Source organism: Fomitopsis serialis (assembly GCF_022376445.1).
Source record: "Fomitopsis serialis strain Sig1Antser10 chromosome Unknown B0H18scaffold_56, whole genome shotgun sequence".
Classification (NCBI taxonomy): domain Eukaryota; kingdom Fungi; phylum Basidiomycota; class Agaricomycetes; order Polyporales; family Fomitopsidaceae; genus Fomitopsis; species Fomitopsis serialis.
In genome coordinates, this window is record NW_025955016.1 from 185,586 (window position 1) to 200,538 (window position 14,953).

General features: G+C 55.9%; 6 protein-coding genes across 6 annotated transcripts; 5 read left to right on the forward strand and 1 right to left on the reverse strand.

The window, feature by feature from the left end:
- The first annotated feature begins 1,416 nt into the window (after positions 1–1,416).
- Positions 1,417–4,220, forward strand: B0H18DRAFT_527594 (uncharacterized protein). Its single transcript, XM_048038473.1, has 7 exons — positions 1,417–1,621; positions 1,678–2,967; positions 3,027–3,178; positions 3,234–3,339; positions 3,400–3,683; positions 3,744–3,845; positions 3,905–4,220. The coding sequence occupies exons 1-7, from the start codon at positions 1,503–1,505 to the stop codon at positions 4,123–4,125; spliced, it is 2,274 nt and encodes a 757-aa protein (XP_047891158.1). The 5' UTR covers positions 1,417–1,502; the 3' UTR covers positions 4,126–4,220.
- Positions 4,221–5,343: 1,123 nt separating this feature from the next.
- B0H18DRAFT_527551 (uncharacterized protein) lies at positions 5,344–6,525 on the forward strand. The gene is made up of 5 exons (XM_048038472.1): positions 5,344–5,460; positions 5,512–6,055; positions 6,112–6,211; positions 6,272–6,371; positions 6,424–6,525. Exons 2-5 carry the CDS (start codon positions 5,622–5,624, stop codon positions 6,486–6,488), a joined length of 699 nt encoding a protein of 232 aa, XP_047891159.1. The 5' UTR covers positions 5,344–5,460; positions 5,512–5,621; the 3' UTR covers positions 6,489–6,525.
- Positions 6,526–9,703: 3,178 nt separating this feature from the next.
- On the forward strand, positions 9,704–10,112 carry B0H18DRAFT_527622 (uncharacterized protein). Its single transcript, XM_048038474.1, has 2 exons — positions 9,704–9,777; positions 9,841–10,112. The coding sequence occupies exons 1-2, from the start codon at positions 9,746–9,748 to the stop codon at positions 10,028–10,030; spliced, it is 222 nt and encodes a 73-aa protein (XP_047891160.1). The 5' UTR covers positions 9,704–9,745; the 3' UTR covers positions 10,031–10,112.
- Positions 9,776–11,076, forward strand: B0H18DRAFT_527638 (uncharacterized protein). Its single transcript, XM_048038475.1, has 3 exons — positions 9,776–10,594; positions 10,651–10,745; positions 10,804–11,076. The coding sequence occupies exons 1-3, from the start codon at positions 10,194–10,196 to the stop codon at positions 10,941–10,943; spliced, it is 636 nt and encodes a 211-aa protein (XP_047891161.1). The 5' UTR covers positions 9,776–10,193; the 3' UTR covers positions 10,944–11,076.
- Positions 11,077–11,704: 628 nt separating this feature from the next.
- B0H18DRAFT_1019194 (uncharacterized protein) lies at positions 11,705–13,120 on the forward strand. Its single transcript, XM_048029432.1, has 4 exons — positions 11,705–12,219; positions 12,273–12,311; positions 12,375–12,468; positions 12,521–13,120. The coding sequence occupies exons 1-4, from the start codon at positions 11,879–11,881 to the stop codon at positions 12,713–12,715; spliced, it is 669 nt and encodes a 222-aa protein (XP_047891162.1). The 5' UTR covers positions 11,705–11,878; the 3' UTR covers positions 12,716–13,120.
- A 161-nt stretch (positions 13,121–13,281) lies between these two features.
- B0H18DRAFT_1185968 (uncharacterized protein) lies at positions 13,282–14,709 on the reverse strand (the record flags this gene model as incomplete). Its single annotated transcript, XM_048036015.1, has 6 exons — positions 13,282–13,426; positions 13,483–13,637; positions 13,717–13,804; positions 13,862–14,335; positions 14,474–14,619; positions 14,689–14,709. 6 exons carry the CDS (start codon positions 14,707–14,709, stop codon positions 13,282–13,284), a joined length of 1,029 nt encoding a protein of 342 aa, XP_047891163.1.
- Between the last annotated feature and the right edge of the window lie 244 nt (positions 14,710–14,953).

A 14,953-nucleotide genomic window follows, 5' to 3' on the forward strand; every position in this document is an offset into this window, starting at 1 on the left:
CCACAGGCGATCGCGGTATGACGCAACGGTCCGCCGGGCCGTCGGGACGGACTCAGAGCCGGAGGTCGATGCGGTCCCGACCGCGTAAGTATTCCCGCAACAGCCCGAGCTGCATGTTGACCACCACTTCCATCTTGACTTGCATGCACGACGAACCCACTCGGACAAGGTGCCGTTTTCAGTTAATATTTTGACTCTGCATTGTTCATTAACTCTTTATATATGCGCCTCTAGGTAGTCCACTCTTAACGCGTAACACTCATTGACTTCACCTAAGAAGTCGCGTAATCTGTCACGGCGACTGGGATGCAGAACTATGTACACGGACGATGCAAAGACAACGAACGTGACGCTGCTTAGTCTCGAATCGCGCAGAGCGCTGCTCTGGTGAGTCGCTTGCTAGTTGTGGGAGGTTGGCCCGACACACATTGTCTCTGTTATCCGTGTGAGCGCAAAAAATGGCATATATGCGTTCCACTATTCAGTCAGCCCCTGCATCTGCAATCTTCTGGGCGAGGACGACTTGTCTGTCCAGTTTCACGGTACCAGGGTAGAGATCCGGTAGAGGTTTATTCTTTTAGAGGTGGTGACGCAGGGTCTCGCCATGGACCATACATCATCCTCATCGATCATCGACCACTCACCTCCAACTATATACTCCGGTTATTCTCTATTTGACGCCTTAGCAGCGAGCCACGCTAGCTGGATCGAAGCTGCACACTCCTGTGCTTACCATGTCGTCTCCGAGCCCAACGCTTGCAGGGTTGCTTGACTTATGTATGCTTGGAAGGACGAGTACAGTGACTGAACTTTGAAAACTTCCGGTTCCCGATGTACAGGTGCGCGTGTTCTGTCACTGTCTCCGGTGCGATCGTCCAGCCAATCGTTGATTCACATTGTCTGCAGTTAAGCGCGGAATTCACGCCTAATGGATCCAATATGTCTTTTGTTGACAGCGAGTGCGATCTTTTCGCGCTGTTTGGGCCTGGGCGACCGCCTTCTCCCGCACAAATGCTGTCACCCGTCTCCTGAGTAGGTAAGTTTGAACTGGAGGCACGGTATTCGTGCTAAATCCGACCGGGTTCTATCTCGGCCATGTCGGTGAGATGTCCTCCTGAATATGCGCGTAACGTTAGCTGTGCTGCTGTGGCGAAACTTTCCCCGCTTTACGTCCCGTCCATTGCCTTTCTCCTCCCCGCTCCACGATGGCGCGGTTGTTGGTGTCCTTGGTGCCTTCGCTTCCGGCCAAGTCGCGTACGTCTTCAAGGGCAATCAGGGCGAGTCAAACATGCTCAGACGCGTAGCGCATACGCCCTCGATCGTATATAACCTTGCTAATGCGGACGTCTCCCCACGTCGCCTCTTCTCTCTGACGTCTCGCGCACGATCGCGGCCTTCAGGCTAACTCACTGCTGCATCCGTCGACAGTTGTTCGCATCCCCGGGATCCCCGTGCCACCATCACAACGTTGTACGCCCAGTTTAGCCTCCGGGCCACTCAACATGTCTGTGCAACAAGCACTCCCGTCGCACTCCATCCCTGGCGCGGATCTTCCACCGGCTCTATGCGACGAGCTGCGTGCTGCTGTCAGAGGCCCCGTGTACGCTCGGAGCACGATGGAGTACGTCTCTCCCAACTGTATCGCCCGCGAATCTCCTTACAGCCGTGTCTATGTAGGTTCGGCGAGCGCGCCAAAACCTTCAACGGGAAGATCACCTGTCTGTCCAAGGCCCTCGTCTCGCCGCTCGACGCGCAGGACGTGAGTGCGATCGTCCTCTTCTGCCGCAAGCACGGGCTCTCTCCGTCGGTCAAAGCCGGTGGCTACGCGACGGCGGGCTGGTCCATCGCCGGCGATGTCATCGTCGACCTGGGCATGATGAGGGAGTGCGACATCGAGCCGCCTGTCCCGGACGCGGACGACGGCAAGGACTGGACTAAGCTAGTCGACATGCTCCCCCTAGGAAGCAAAGGCAAGGGCCGTGCGCGCGTCCCAGACAAGAAGGAAGACGTGGCCTCCGCAGCCCCACCCGAGACGTCGACGGCCCCCGCACACGAAGCTGAAGAGCCATCCGTTGCTGCCGGGACGAAGCGGAGGCGAGAAGACAGTGCAGAGGCGGAGGATCGGCCCCTCCCCAAACTCCAAGCGACGCAGGAGAAGCGCAACCTCCTGCGCTCGTACGACACCGCGTCCGACAGCGTCGCCGCGTTCTTCCGCGGGCCGCCGCTCCCCGAAGAGGAGGGGGAGGAGCCCCGGAAGCCCCCTGCCAACCGCCGGAGGTATGCGTCGCCCGTGCGCACTGCAAGCACGCCTACGGGACAGGGGCAGACTAGTAACTCTTCCAGCGAGGCTCCGGGTCCTATATCCATGTCTCGCTCTGGCTCCGGCGGCTCGGGGTCAACCTCTGGTCCTTCTGAAGCCAGCACGCACATCACGACGCCAGACACGGACGAGAAACCCTCGCACGAAGCGCCTCCCCCGCGCGCCCAGGATCCCTTCGGCTACCTGTCCGCGGATGACCCGACAGCGACCGCACCTCATGCGCCAGCGATGACGAGCACCAACCCGTTCGGCGCCGCCCCGGGTCCATCCAGCTTCACGACGCTCACCCCAGGGTTCTCCAGCATGGGTATGGGCATGGGGTCCTGGTCCTCGTTCTCCGCGGCAAGCGCACTGGGCCGGCAGGGCGCGTCGAGCGCAGGGGTCGGCCCACGCATCTCCTTCCCGCCGGCGTTCGCGTTCCCCGCGGGGCTGGGCATGGCGCCGATGGGGATGCTCGCGCTGCCGCCGGACGGCGGGTTCGGCGTCGTCGCGCCCGCGCGGCCCGTGCACCCGCACGCGTACGTGACGCTCGGCGCGGGGATGAAGCAGAAGGAGGTGGACATGTACACGGCGGAGCACCCGCTGGAGGGGCTCAGCGGCGTGACGGGCGAGCGGCAGGAGCGGAGCGTGCCGTACCATATGCCTTCGTGCGTCTCTCTCTCTCTGTTCCGGCGGGGTGGCGATGTGCTGACGAGGATGGATGTAGGTCGGCGCACCCTGTGGGCTCGTCGATCCTGTTGCTTGCGGGGTTTGGGTTCATCAGCCGGATGTACGGGCTGAGCGTGGACAACGTCGTCGAGATCGAGATGGTGCTGGCGGATGGCCGGATCGTGGTCGTCAGCGAGGACAGCGATCCAGGTGAGCCGAAGTCTTTCGCAAAACGCGGCCCTGACATATGTACACCATCTCTTAGATCTGTGGTGGGCAATTCGGGGCGCAGGCCCCGCCTTCGGGATCGCGACCCGGTACAAGGTCAGGGCGTTCCCAGTGCCCGTCGTCTTCGCTGGGAACCTCATCTAGTACGTCCCTCGCTCACGTCCGTCCGCACGCCCGAGTGCGGGCTCACCCGCCGTCCACAGCCGCTTCCACCGCGCGACCGCGGCCTCGCTCATCAAGCACGTGCGCGACTGCATCAAGGGCGCGCCGCGCGAGCTCTACGCGAACGTGCTGCTCACGGCGGGGCCCGCGGACAAGGACTCGCTCGTCGTCGTGCAGATGTGCTACGTCGGGCCGAAGGAGCAGGGGCTGGAGTTCCTGAACGCGATCTCGAGCTGGGACGGCGAGCGCTGCCTGCTGAACGAGGTGAACGAGAAGAGCTATCTGGCGCAGCAGGACAGCGTCGCGCAGATCCTGCGGGGGAAAGGTGCGCAGCCCGGCTTCGCGTGGGGGGTGGCTTGCTGACTGTGGCCGGGGGCGACGCTAGCGGGGCGCCAGTGGTTCATCCGCTCGGCGCTCATCCACTCCCTCCCGGACGAAATCATCAACCAGACCGTCATCCAGTTCGCCAACACGCCCATCGGGTGCAGTGAGTGTCCCATCGGGCTCTGACCCAACCTCTATTTCAAGACTGACCGTCGATTGCAGCGTGGATCTTCGAGCTTTCCGGGGGCGCCATAGCGGACTTTGAGGACACGCCGATTCCGCGGGAGCAGCGGGAGGCGGTGTGGACGGTCGCGGCGCTGCACCAGTGGGAGATGGGTATTGACGACGCGCGGTGCGTCGAGTCGGCTGAGGAGGTGCGTGGCTGTTCATCTCGCGTGGATCTGCCTCCGAGTCGAGGGCGTGCTGACGGTCTGTGTCGGTAGTGGATCGACGGGACGATCGGGAAGGTCGCGCTGGGCGGCCCGTTCCCGTCTGTACGTTTGTCGGTTGTCCTCCGTTTCGTAATGAGTCTGAAGTAAGGTTACAGTTCATCGGTCGCCACGAGCCCCCCGCGCGGACGATGGCGTGCTTCGGCAAGAACTGGGCGCGTCTGGCTGGCCTGAAGCGCAAGTACGACCCGGAGGGCTTCTTCAAGAACAACTTCTGGCCATTAGACAAGGACGGCCGGCCGATCGAGCCGTTGTCGAACGAGCCTCCCAGTCCGTCGCCTTGACCGTCATCGTCACTACTGTGCTGTCCATGTATGCATGCTGCTTCAATCTTAGAGTTCTCTGATGGGGGCTCGCTGCTGTCTGCTTTAGTCGATAGGAGTAGGCCTCCAAGCTGCATATATGCCATGATCCTCGCCATGGGTGATGTCGCTCGCGTACCAGCAGGTCCGTCAACATCCTCAATTCCCATTGACTCAAATGTTTTGTGCTTGCTCTAGACCCCAATTCGTCAACATGTGTCCCTGTGACTGTGCCAATAAGCTGTCCACGCACTAGCGCTCAGGACTGGCGACGAAGTAGATGGATGCACTGGCTGGGCCACCGTTCGTCCGCTGTTCGTGCACCGCCTGCATGGTGTCGTTGTGGCTGCGCGTCCAGAAGTCGAGAGACAATGGCCTCGCTTTTGTTCCTGCTGCCGAGCGGCCCGCCTTCTACGTCAGTGGCCACTCGTAGAAAGGAAGGATGCCACGCCGGAGCATGGTGGAACGCAGCGCATCGAGTCCGTGCGAATGCTTCATGTTCGAACTCTATTCACCGCGACGAACCTTGCACCAACCCCAAGCGCTGGATGGTGGAGTATCAGTCCACCCAGCCAAATTATAATCTCGGATGGTTGGTGAAATCCAGGAAGCAAGTAGACAAATGCTTTCAGTTTACCCATTCAAACTGGATAACTGGGTTTGACGCATACGGGTGGAGTTGACTCGGAGTGTAGGCGGGCGAGAGAAGCTTGTGGCATGGCGTGTGGCCTGTGCCCAATAACTTCCACAGGCGATGTTCACTCGAATCTTAACAGAGCGCTCTGATAAATTCACTTATGTTCATTCTCAGAACGCGAGTGCGGTGAACACGTGAAGAAAATTGCTGCATCGACCGTCACAGCATCATGCCGCTGAGCTGCGGGGATTAGGGTGCCGAACACACTGCACACGCCTATTTTGGGTCGAAAGACTCATAGCCGCCTCCCGGACTCATATCCACCTCCCACTGCCCGTACAGCTCTCGTTCGTAACAGGCGAGATGGCCAAACGTACTAAGACCGTTCATGTAAGTTTTGTCCTTTTCACCGCTTAGTTACCTGACCGGGAGACTGCGTAGGTGTATCGCATACGCTTCGCTACATAAAAAGGTACTACCCTGCGAGCTCCGCGGCTTCATCCTGTTCCACCCCGCCCGTTTATCACTCAGCGGGTTCCAAACTCATCGTCATGGCGGATTCTGCTGGTATTGAGCATGTCCTCACCGACCTGGCGACGACGACGTCAAACCTGTGTACGGCTCCCAGCGGCGTAGTCGAGGACTATCGGACAATAGCTAGCGAGGTGGACCACTTTCACTTTGTCCTCGGCGTCATCGAGCGAATTGTGCTGCCCGTTGCGCAGCGGTCACACACGACGCTAGCCTCGTTGATCTCCAACAAGGTCGGAGCTTACAAGGAAGCCGTCAAGACTTTCATGAAGACTTTCGAGCAATATGACAAGGTGTTCGGACGAGCCTCACATCCGGGGGAAGGAGGCATGGTCGCACGCACATACTGGAAGTTCCACTGGTGGCTTCGGGGCAAAGACAAGACCTCCTTTCTCAGGACTCTGCTACGTGCAGCTTACCTCGACTTGGGTGCGGCTGTCGCCCTGTTGACTCTGTAGGCTTCTCATCTTGATCTTATCTGTATCACGACGTTCGCTAAACAGTACTTAGCCATGTCACCAGCGGTGTGCCAAACCTATCAAGGCTGACTGTCTACAAACCACAGACAGGTAACGGTGTCGTACGGGAACGAAAGAGCGCGGCCTCAATTGTACGATTTTCACTTTGTGGTTCTCGCCAGCTACTGATAACACGTGTCACGTCTCCGTAGGAGCTTCAAGGCCTCACTAACGTGCCCCTGGGTGGAGGATACGTCTCTGGTGGATCCGGGTATACAAGAAACGATCAAGCTTGCCCCAATACCGCGTTAGATGCAGTTATTCGTGCGCGTGAAGGTACCTCAAATCACTGACCATCTTCTACCAGCGAGGGTCGCTCGTGGAATGGGAAAGGAACCCAATATCTCCCGGACGCCGAGGTCGGGGTGATGTAGTGGTCATTTTAGAGGCGTGTACAGAAGGTACTGAGGGTGGTAATTCGATTTTCCAGTCATATGACTAAGCTATAGCAGTTCGAGATGTGCGCACTTGGTGCGCACTATCGGTGAAGTGGTACTAGAAAGCATGAACTTTGGTTCCTCATCGTCAAGAAGGCTTGTACCGCGGAACGGATCTGACAGACACGGCGTCATTGGTGCAAGTACAGTGTGTCGAGCAACATTGTATTCACCAGTTTCTCCTAGTTTGCATGATTCGAAAAGACAGCCAACACTGGCAAACTGACGTTAGCTTACCCATTTCCCGTATAGGTTCGATTGCTACTTAGGCCCAATAAGCTTATCGCCGTCTTTCCTCAGACTACCCATGCATGCCTGTGTCTGGGGGTGGATGCAGAATGGAGATGTCGTCTGAGATGAGATGAGGGAGAGATTGTCTTGAGAAGCTAGGCCGTCCAAAAAACCACCTAACTACGTGCGAACAATGGCTAACGAGGAGGCGATCGCTGATTCAGAGCGCCTCACCACAACTGCCTACATGTACAGCGCTCGAGTTTGTGAGTTCTTGCCACGATAATCGTACAGGATGAATAGCCGTTCCAATGCGAGCTACCGGCCTCACCGACTGCGTTCTCAGTACGGCGACGTAGATCCACAGACGACACCGCCGTTCCTTCCCCAGCACAGCGGTGCATTATTAAATTGGTAAGTTAAGGACCGGAAGGCTCCTAGATGCGCACAATTGTACAAGGTGCCCATTCGAGTTTCTTCTCGTTGTCGCCGAGAGCGGGTCAAGACATTCGTACTCACGAAGTTCATGCCACCTTGCAGGTGGATTGCTGTGCGACACGCGTCACGGACGTACTGGTACCGAATGGGAACCGTCGATCGTTCCACCTTCCGACAGGCGCGCGTCAGGTAGAGTCAATGTCCTCCGGTGTCCACCTCCCACCATCTCTATGAGCAACAGGATCCACCCACCAGTGTCATACGCATCTGGTGGAATGGCCTCCAGGATACGCAACGTTCTTGTGCTCACCTAACAAGGCCGAGTCTGAGGATGCATTGCATGCCAGTGCTCGCAGACGTATAAAAGCGGCTCGCATTACGATGCAGTACGCACGTTACACGGACCACTACGCTTGCATTCCACCTTGGCTCCCTCTTCAGAGGATATTGGAAGGGTCTCGTACTCATACTCATGTCATCACCTCTCGGTGTCGGGGACATCATCAGCATCGTCGCGGTACTGAACAGCATGCGCCTGGCCCTCAGCGACGCTCGTGGATCAGCTGAGGAATACCAGAGATGGTTAGGGAGCTAGACCGCTTTCGTGCTGACCTCGACATCATCAGGGTGTCGCCTGCCCCTCGCACAAGACCTGATATGGATTGCATCGTCACTTCCGACAACTCGATGCATACGGAGAAGCCATGAAAATTCAAGCAGACGATCGAAGATACGACACGACACTAGGACACCATCTGAAGCATGGGGGGTAATTGCCGTGTAATCCGGAAGATCGACTGGCGGCTTCGGCGTAAAAGCGAAGTCTTACAAGCCAGACAAGATATGTACGGGCCTACTCCAGCATATCCATGACTTAGCTTTGTTGACGCTGTGAGACAATCTCTACGTTCATACAATCGCGCACTAAAATGTGCTTGCTTACCAGACGCATTTCGCGCGATTCGTCGTCCTCCGCAAGGCCAAATGTTACGCAACGACTTCAACGCGACAGGAGCATGACGGAGACAAATTGTTTCCAGCGCATGGTACTTCAGTTATATAAAATTGCCAGGCACCCAGGAGTACTGAATGATCATGTCCGTGTAGGAATGCATAAAGCTCACCGAGAGGCATCCGGGTGGAGGCTTTTCTGACCCTGGAGGTCGATCTTCGCCCATGCCCAACGATCCATACAGTCGAAGCATTGAACTGGAAACTATCGTCCACAAGCGTGCGAGCATGTCGATTTACCAACACTGTCGGGATAGCAGCGATTCTACGCTAGCTTGGGACGAGACGCTTGAACGGCTTGATGAAGATCTACTGGAGAGGTTCATTCGCTGAGTCAATATGCTTGTCCAAGGTATGCACACAACGCGCTGGATGCAGCTACTCAATCTCACACCTGAATGACTAGCCATTAGCAACGACTACTCGGTGACACGCCGAAGAAACCACGGACCAGATATGCTTTCCCCGATGTTATGCGTATGATACCTGTGCGCAGAGTCGATCTAAGGTAGACCATGTCAAGGCCGGTTATGCTGATTACGATTATTTGCCGTCGTCGTAAAACGACGATTTTTGTGTTGACATTTTACACCGCGGCGGTGCTTAATTTCGACTGCGTTATGGAGTCGTTCTCGCTCTCTGCTGGCGGTCCGGGGTGCTGTGTGACGGTGAACCGACCATACAAGGATGGATCGCAGGGAAAATTCGACTCATTCAAGACCATCGAAAGCGTATTGCGCCGTCAATCACAGCGAGACCGTGCCCGGGAGGCGACCAAGGGCAAGCATGAACACTCCGTGTGAAAGATACCTGTGAGGAATTTCGATGGTTTGACAATCTTGTTCAGTAGTCTAGTAAATCAGTAACTGAGGTGTAGGTGAACCGTACGACGTGCACTTGCATCTAGGACTGGCAGCGCTCAGCACGGTAGTCGATGCTACGTACCGAACTTTCCCACGTACATTTACTCCGGCCGCATCGCTCAGACTGCTCCAACAGTACCTACATAGACTTGTGCGTTGCGCTCTCGCTTTCTTGTCATGTGCTTAACGCATCGGACGGGAGGCTATGCTATCTGAGTCGCGGTTTCGTTGACATTTCCACTCTTGCTTCCGACTCGAGTTCGCTGCCAGTCGCATGGGCTACTATTGCCAGCACACATCACTTGTATTGAACGCCCAACTTGAAGCCATCCAAACACTGTCGGTGGCCTGTGCACCACCGATAACCTCGGGTCCACACGTGCTTGTGATACAGGCGAGCGAGCACACGGATGAATGGTGGGTGGGTTTTCCTCAGCCCATCGAGTCCGTCGTGTCATGTCCGAAGCCTGTCCACCACACTTGAACCTCAAGCGCCGGGTGGTGGACAATCGGTCCACCAGCCAAATCACGATGTCAGATGGTTGGTGAGGACCAGAAAGCAAGTGGAAATTGCTCTTAGGATACCTAATCAAGCTGGGTTTGATGCATATTGGTGGAATCGAGTGTAGGTGGGCGAGACAAACCTATGGCATGGCGTGCCTGTGCTCAACATCTTCCGTAGGCGATGTTCACTCGGATCTCATAGAGCAGTCTGGGTGACTAACTTATGCTCATTAACAGAAGGCACGCCGCTGGGCGGCGACCAAAATGCCGAATACACTGCGCACGCCTATCTTTGTCGAAGAACTCGTATCCACCTCTCCAATTCATTTCCAACCCCCCACCGCTCGCACACCAAGATCCACCGGTCGTCTCGACTCCCGTACGAATCCAGGGGTATGACATTGGCCAATATAGAACGCTCATGTGAGCAATGTCATCCCCACCGCTTAGTTAGCTGACCCCTTGTAGGTGTATCGCTTACTTGATGATAAAAGCTAACCTGCCACGAGCTCGCGACTTTGTCAAATCGCCCGTTTGTCGCTCAGCGACCTCCGAACTCATCGTCATGTCGGATCCTGCTGGTATTGAGTATGTCCTCAACGTCTTGGCGACGCCAACCTGTGCGCGGCTCCGAGCGGCGCAGTCGAGGACTATCGGACGATAGCCAGCGAGATGGACCACTTTCACGTTGTCCTCGGCGTCCTCGAGCGAGTTGTGCTGCCGTCGCGCAGCGGTCACACACGACGCTAGCCTCGTTGATCTCCAACAAGGTCGGAGCTTACAAGGAAGCCGTCAGGACTTTCATGAAGACCTTCGAGCAATATGACAAGGTGTTCGGACGAGCCTCACAGCTGGGGAAAGGAGGCATGGTCACACGCACATACTGGAAGTTTCACTGGCGGCTGTGGGGCAAAGACAAGCCTTCCATTGTTAGGACTGTGCTGAGCGCAGCTTACCTCGACTTGGGCGCGACTGTCGCTCTGTTGGTTCTGTAGGCTTCTCATCTTGATCATGTCCGTATTGCAACGTTTGCTAAACTGAAATTAGTCATGTCACCAGCGGTGTGCCAAACCCCTCGGGGCTGACTGTCTACCATTCACAGACAGGTAACAGCGCGGTACGGAAACGAACCGGAGCGGCGTGTGAGTCGGCCTGAGCTCGTTTCATTGACTCTGCGGTCCTTACTGAATTCTCTAACAGCGATGATTGGTAAAGGAAGAGAGATACAATATCTCCCAAAGCGCGAAGGTGCTCCTCGAGCGCAGGCGGATACGCAGTCTGTACTTGTTCAAGAAGGTTATACGGGAGACGGTAACAAATTCGATCTCACGGCTATATGATAACTATCAGGGAGTGTAACGGGCGCCCCCGTCACATACTTACATACGTGCCCCACTGTCCGTAGATATGTTGCGCTAGCCTGTAAGTTATCTGAGTAGTTTTATGCCTATCTAACGCTAGTTTTCGAGCCTCTGTGGTGCACTTTTATTCGATCTCATCGCCCCTTCTGCGCGACCACAGCCGCTATGTACGACCACCCGGGCCGCTTCGCTTGTTCAGACGGGAAGACCTACACGGGCGCTTGAGGCTTATTCTGACTCATCATGTCAAGAAGTATGTACACCGCTGGTACGTAGTCACCGGGTCCCACCCTGAGCCACCAGCCCTACTGACCACATCTTTAGACATTACGCCGACGTACATCTATAGTAATATCGAAGTGTCTGATTCATCCCACGAAATACTGCTACGTTGGCATATTGAGTGAGTCGGGTTCAAGTTAACCGCTACAAGCGTACAGGCTACCTAATAAGACAGTGCAGCAGGCGACGATGTGGACGTCTGTCCTTTTGGGTGGCAGGCCTGGAACTTGATTCGGTTCTTGATGTGATGGAGGTGGACAGTACTGCGCCACGCGCGTCACGGACATAATGTACTGTCAGGTACAGGATCCGAGCGTCCCACCTCCTGACGGGCGCATCAGCTAGAGTCAATGTGCTCTGTCCACCTTCATCCGCCTCAAGAAGCAATACGCAAGATATCCGAAAACGTCTGGTGGGTCTTCAGGTCTCTGGCCTGGACGCACCGTGCGTTCAAGTCACTACTTCATTCCCACCTGCGCAGCCTTGGTGGTTCGTTCCATGGTCTGGGAGAGACGATGTGCGAGGTGCAGACACTATAAATTGGGTCTGCTTATGCTCCCCGGAGAGCTTGAACCTATTCTGCCTCATCGTCTTCGCGGCGTATTGTTCACCGGCTTCCGCTGCTCATCGTCATGTCTGTCCCCATCAGTCTCGGAGACATCGCCACCATTCTCTCCACATTAAAGAGCATCTGTATGGCCTTCAACGACGCTCGCGGTTCAGCTAGCGACTACAGGAAGACAGTCAGTGAAGTGGACCGCTTCCGCGCCGACCTAGATTCCATCCAGCGCGTTGTGCTTCCCTTAGCTCAAGCGTTGGATGCCACAGTGGCCCTCTCAGTTTCCGAGAAACTCGAGGCGTTCTCGCAGGCCACGGGTAGGTTTCTGAAGAGGGTCGAACGATACAAAGCTGCACTAGGTGGACTGCCAACGCGAGGGTGTGTTTTCGCCCGCATATACCGGAAGATGGATTGGTGGCTCTGGCGTCGACGGGAAGCTTCCGAAGTCAGGCAACAACTGGATGTAGCCACACCAGCATGACCATGACTCTCCACTTGTTAACTTTGTGAGCATTCGTGTATCGTCATCCGGGTGTCGACTCTATCGCTGAATCGTGTTCCGTCGTTAGACTGCTTTTGGCGGCCGTTTTACGACCGACCGGTGTTAGCTTGCCGCTGTTAGGGAACAAGGAAACACGGGGAAGGAACAGCTATCTGCCCAAAGTATGTCCTCACTTAGGGCCGAGAGCACATTACTGACATGCACTGCGCTTAGAGGAAGTGCGGTTACAATTCAGGTGGCGGTGATGACCTGGAGAAATTCGCGTACATACCATATGCCCCAAATCTTCGAAGTCCCACATTAGAGACGCTTACCTCCACATATACCGACACAGTCGACCTGGAGTCCGATTGTAACGGCAGTGTTTCGCCGTCGACCAGCGAGACGCTGTCGATCGAAACATGGTAACATCCGTCTGAAGTGACCTCGAAGGTGTGTACAGAATCCTCTGGAATTAGCGACTCGACCCTATGTTTTCCATCCGACTAGGTCAAACAAAATCATACGATGCATACGATATCGTCAACACGGTCACGGATTATATGTACTTTACCTCCTATGTGTATCATACCTCTATGCAGACTCGACACCTGGTAGACTCGCCTACTGTCTCGTATTCCAACACCTGTAGCAGAATGTCAATATATCGTTACAAAGATACGTTGAATCGCCGGTATCACGGCGGTATCACAGTCGCTCCCATTCTCAATTCGTGATCCAGGGATAGTCTGACCTTCAGCCAGATTAGTGGAGCGACCCTGTACGTTGATATTGCACGACCATTCGGTGCAGACTATCGAGAGAGCAATGTCAACAGCAGCGCAATCATCGTCCACACACGCGGGGCTGAGACTTTCAGGAGCGCTGAAAGGTGGCTACCTGGCATGAGTACTGCAAGGAAGGTCCAAAGTCTGAGCCACGTCAATAATCTGTTAATCTTGTTGGTGTAGCAGTGTCAGATAAGCAAGTATGTGTCACAGATCGTCCTCGACTTGCACAATGAACCTTGACTCCGCCACCGCGCCCACGTTCGCCATGGTCTCGTCCTTCGGGCACATGAATCTGTGCTCTACGATCTCACCATCCTCCTCCGTGTCAATTGCCAGCACCAGCTGCGTCCTGTTGAGAATATAAGTCAGAGGTGGTCCATGACAATCCGACGTGTGAGTACGCACTTATCATACAACTCCTCGATGCCGAACGTACGACAGGCTTGCATGAGCACCTTCGAGACGGTATGGCGTCCCCGAGTCTTGAACATTGTTTGCGTCTCCTCGTCGCTGCCGTCGTCATACTCGATGATGACGACAAATCGTTCATCTGGCCCGGGCTGCGGACGCGGAGGAGGTTCTGTATGCGTTGTTAGATATCAGGGCTATGGAAATAGTGATGGGAATGCCGGTGCTCACCAGGCCTTTCTTTTTTGACGGATTTGGGTCCTGCGCTAGCGGTTGCGTTACGCTCCTGCTTGATTTAGGCGTTGGGCTGCTTGTGAGACTACGATGACACCATGTGTTAGGGACCGTTCAAGCAGTCGCGAACAAATAAACACACACCGATGCTGCGTTGAGGTGAGCTCCGCCGGTCAACCTTCGAGGCTGGGGTCTTGGGGGATGGCGGGAGGGGCTGCAGCTGTTTAGGAGATTGCGGCGCCAGTGGCGGCGATGGTGGTAGCTGCAGCTGTTGCGCATTGTCTTCTTCCTCGGCGATGACGATGCCTCCGCTACGCCACCCTCAGCCTCTTCCTCACGTAGCTCGTCATCAAGCTCATCTTCCACCTCCTCGTCCTCTTCATCCTCGGACGCGACGACCTGCGCTTGCCTACGCCCCTGCTCCGAAAGACAACGTCTTCCTCTTCTTCCTCTGCATCCTCTCTTCATCGTCTTCAGTAGGTGGGACACTGGTTCCCTCGACTTTCTATCCTCGCTGGCCTTCGAAGGCCGCGCCGGCGATGGCAGGACGAACGAGCGGCGTGACGCCCGATGCCGTTTGTCATCGGGCGCGAGGCTCATGCGCGAGAGCGCCTCGCTGCGTCAATGACGTCTTTCGTGGGCGCATCCCCTACATCGTGCGTGACGACGCGATCCGGCAAGGGGGCGCGATGCTCTTCCGGGTGCCTTCTTCTGATCTCGCGCACCCGAGTCGTGCAGCTCGACGGTCACTGACGTGAGGAGGGTCTTGATCGCGTCCCATGCCCCCTTTGTGATCTCTACGTTGATCCCCTTGCTTCCCGCGAGCTCTTGTGTGTAGAAGCGCACATTCGACACATCGACCGAGAGGCCAAACGTCTCGCCGGAGAGCGCGACCAGATCCTATCAAGTGTGAAGTGTTGCTCATAAGTCATGTATCAAATTCCAAAATCATCGAGTGTCCCAAAGTACCTCATAGCTGTCTGGAGGCATACTAGTACGCGTCGCGTGTGTGTTTCGCGAGCGCGCCTGCAATCTGCAAGACGATCAGCTCTTGCGATGATTTTATCTCTGGGTCCTCGAAGATCTGAAGCGCATAGTGTGTTGTATACACCTTCAATATCAAGCAAGAAGATCAAGCAAAAGCAGCCTCAATCGATAGTTTGGTAGAAGTCGAAGAACTCAACACGCGTCAGGCGCGCGTTGGCGTCGCGTAGCGCGTCAGTCACCTGGCCGC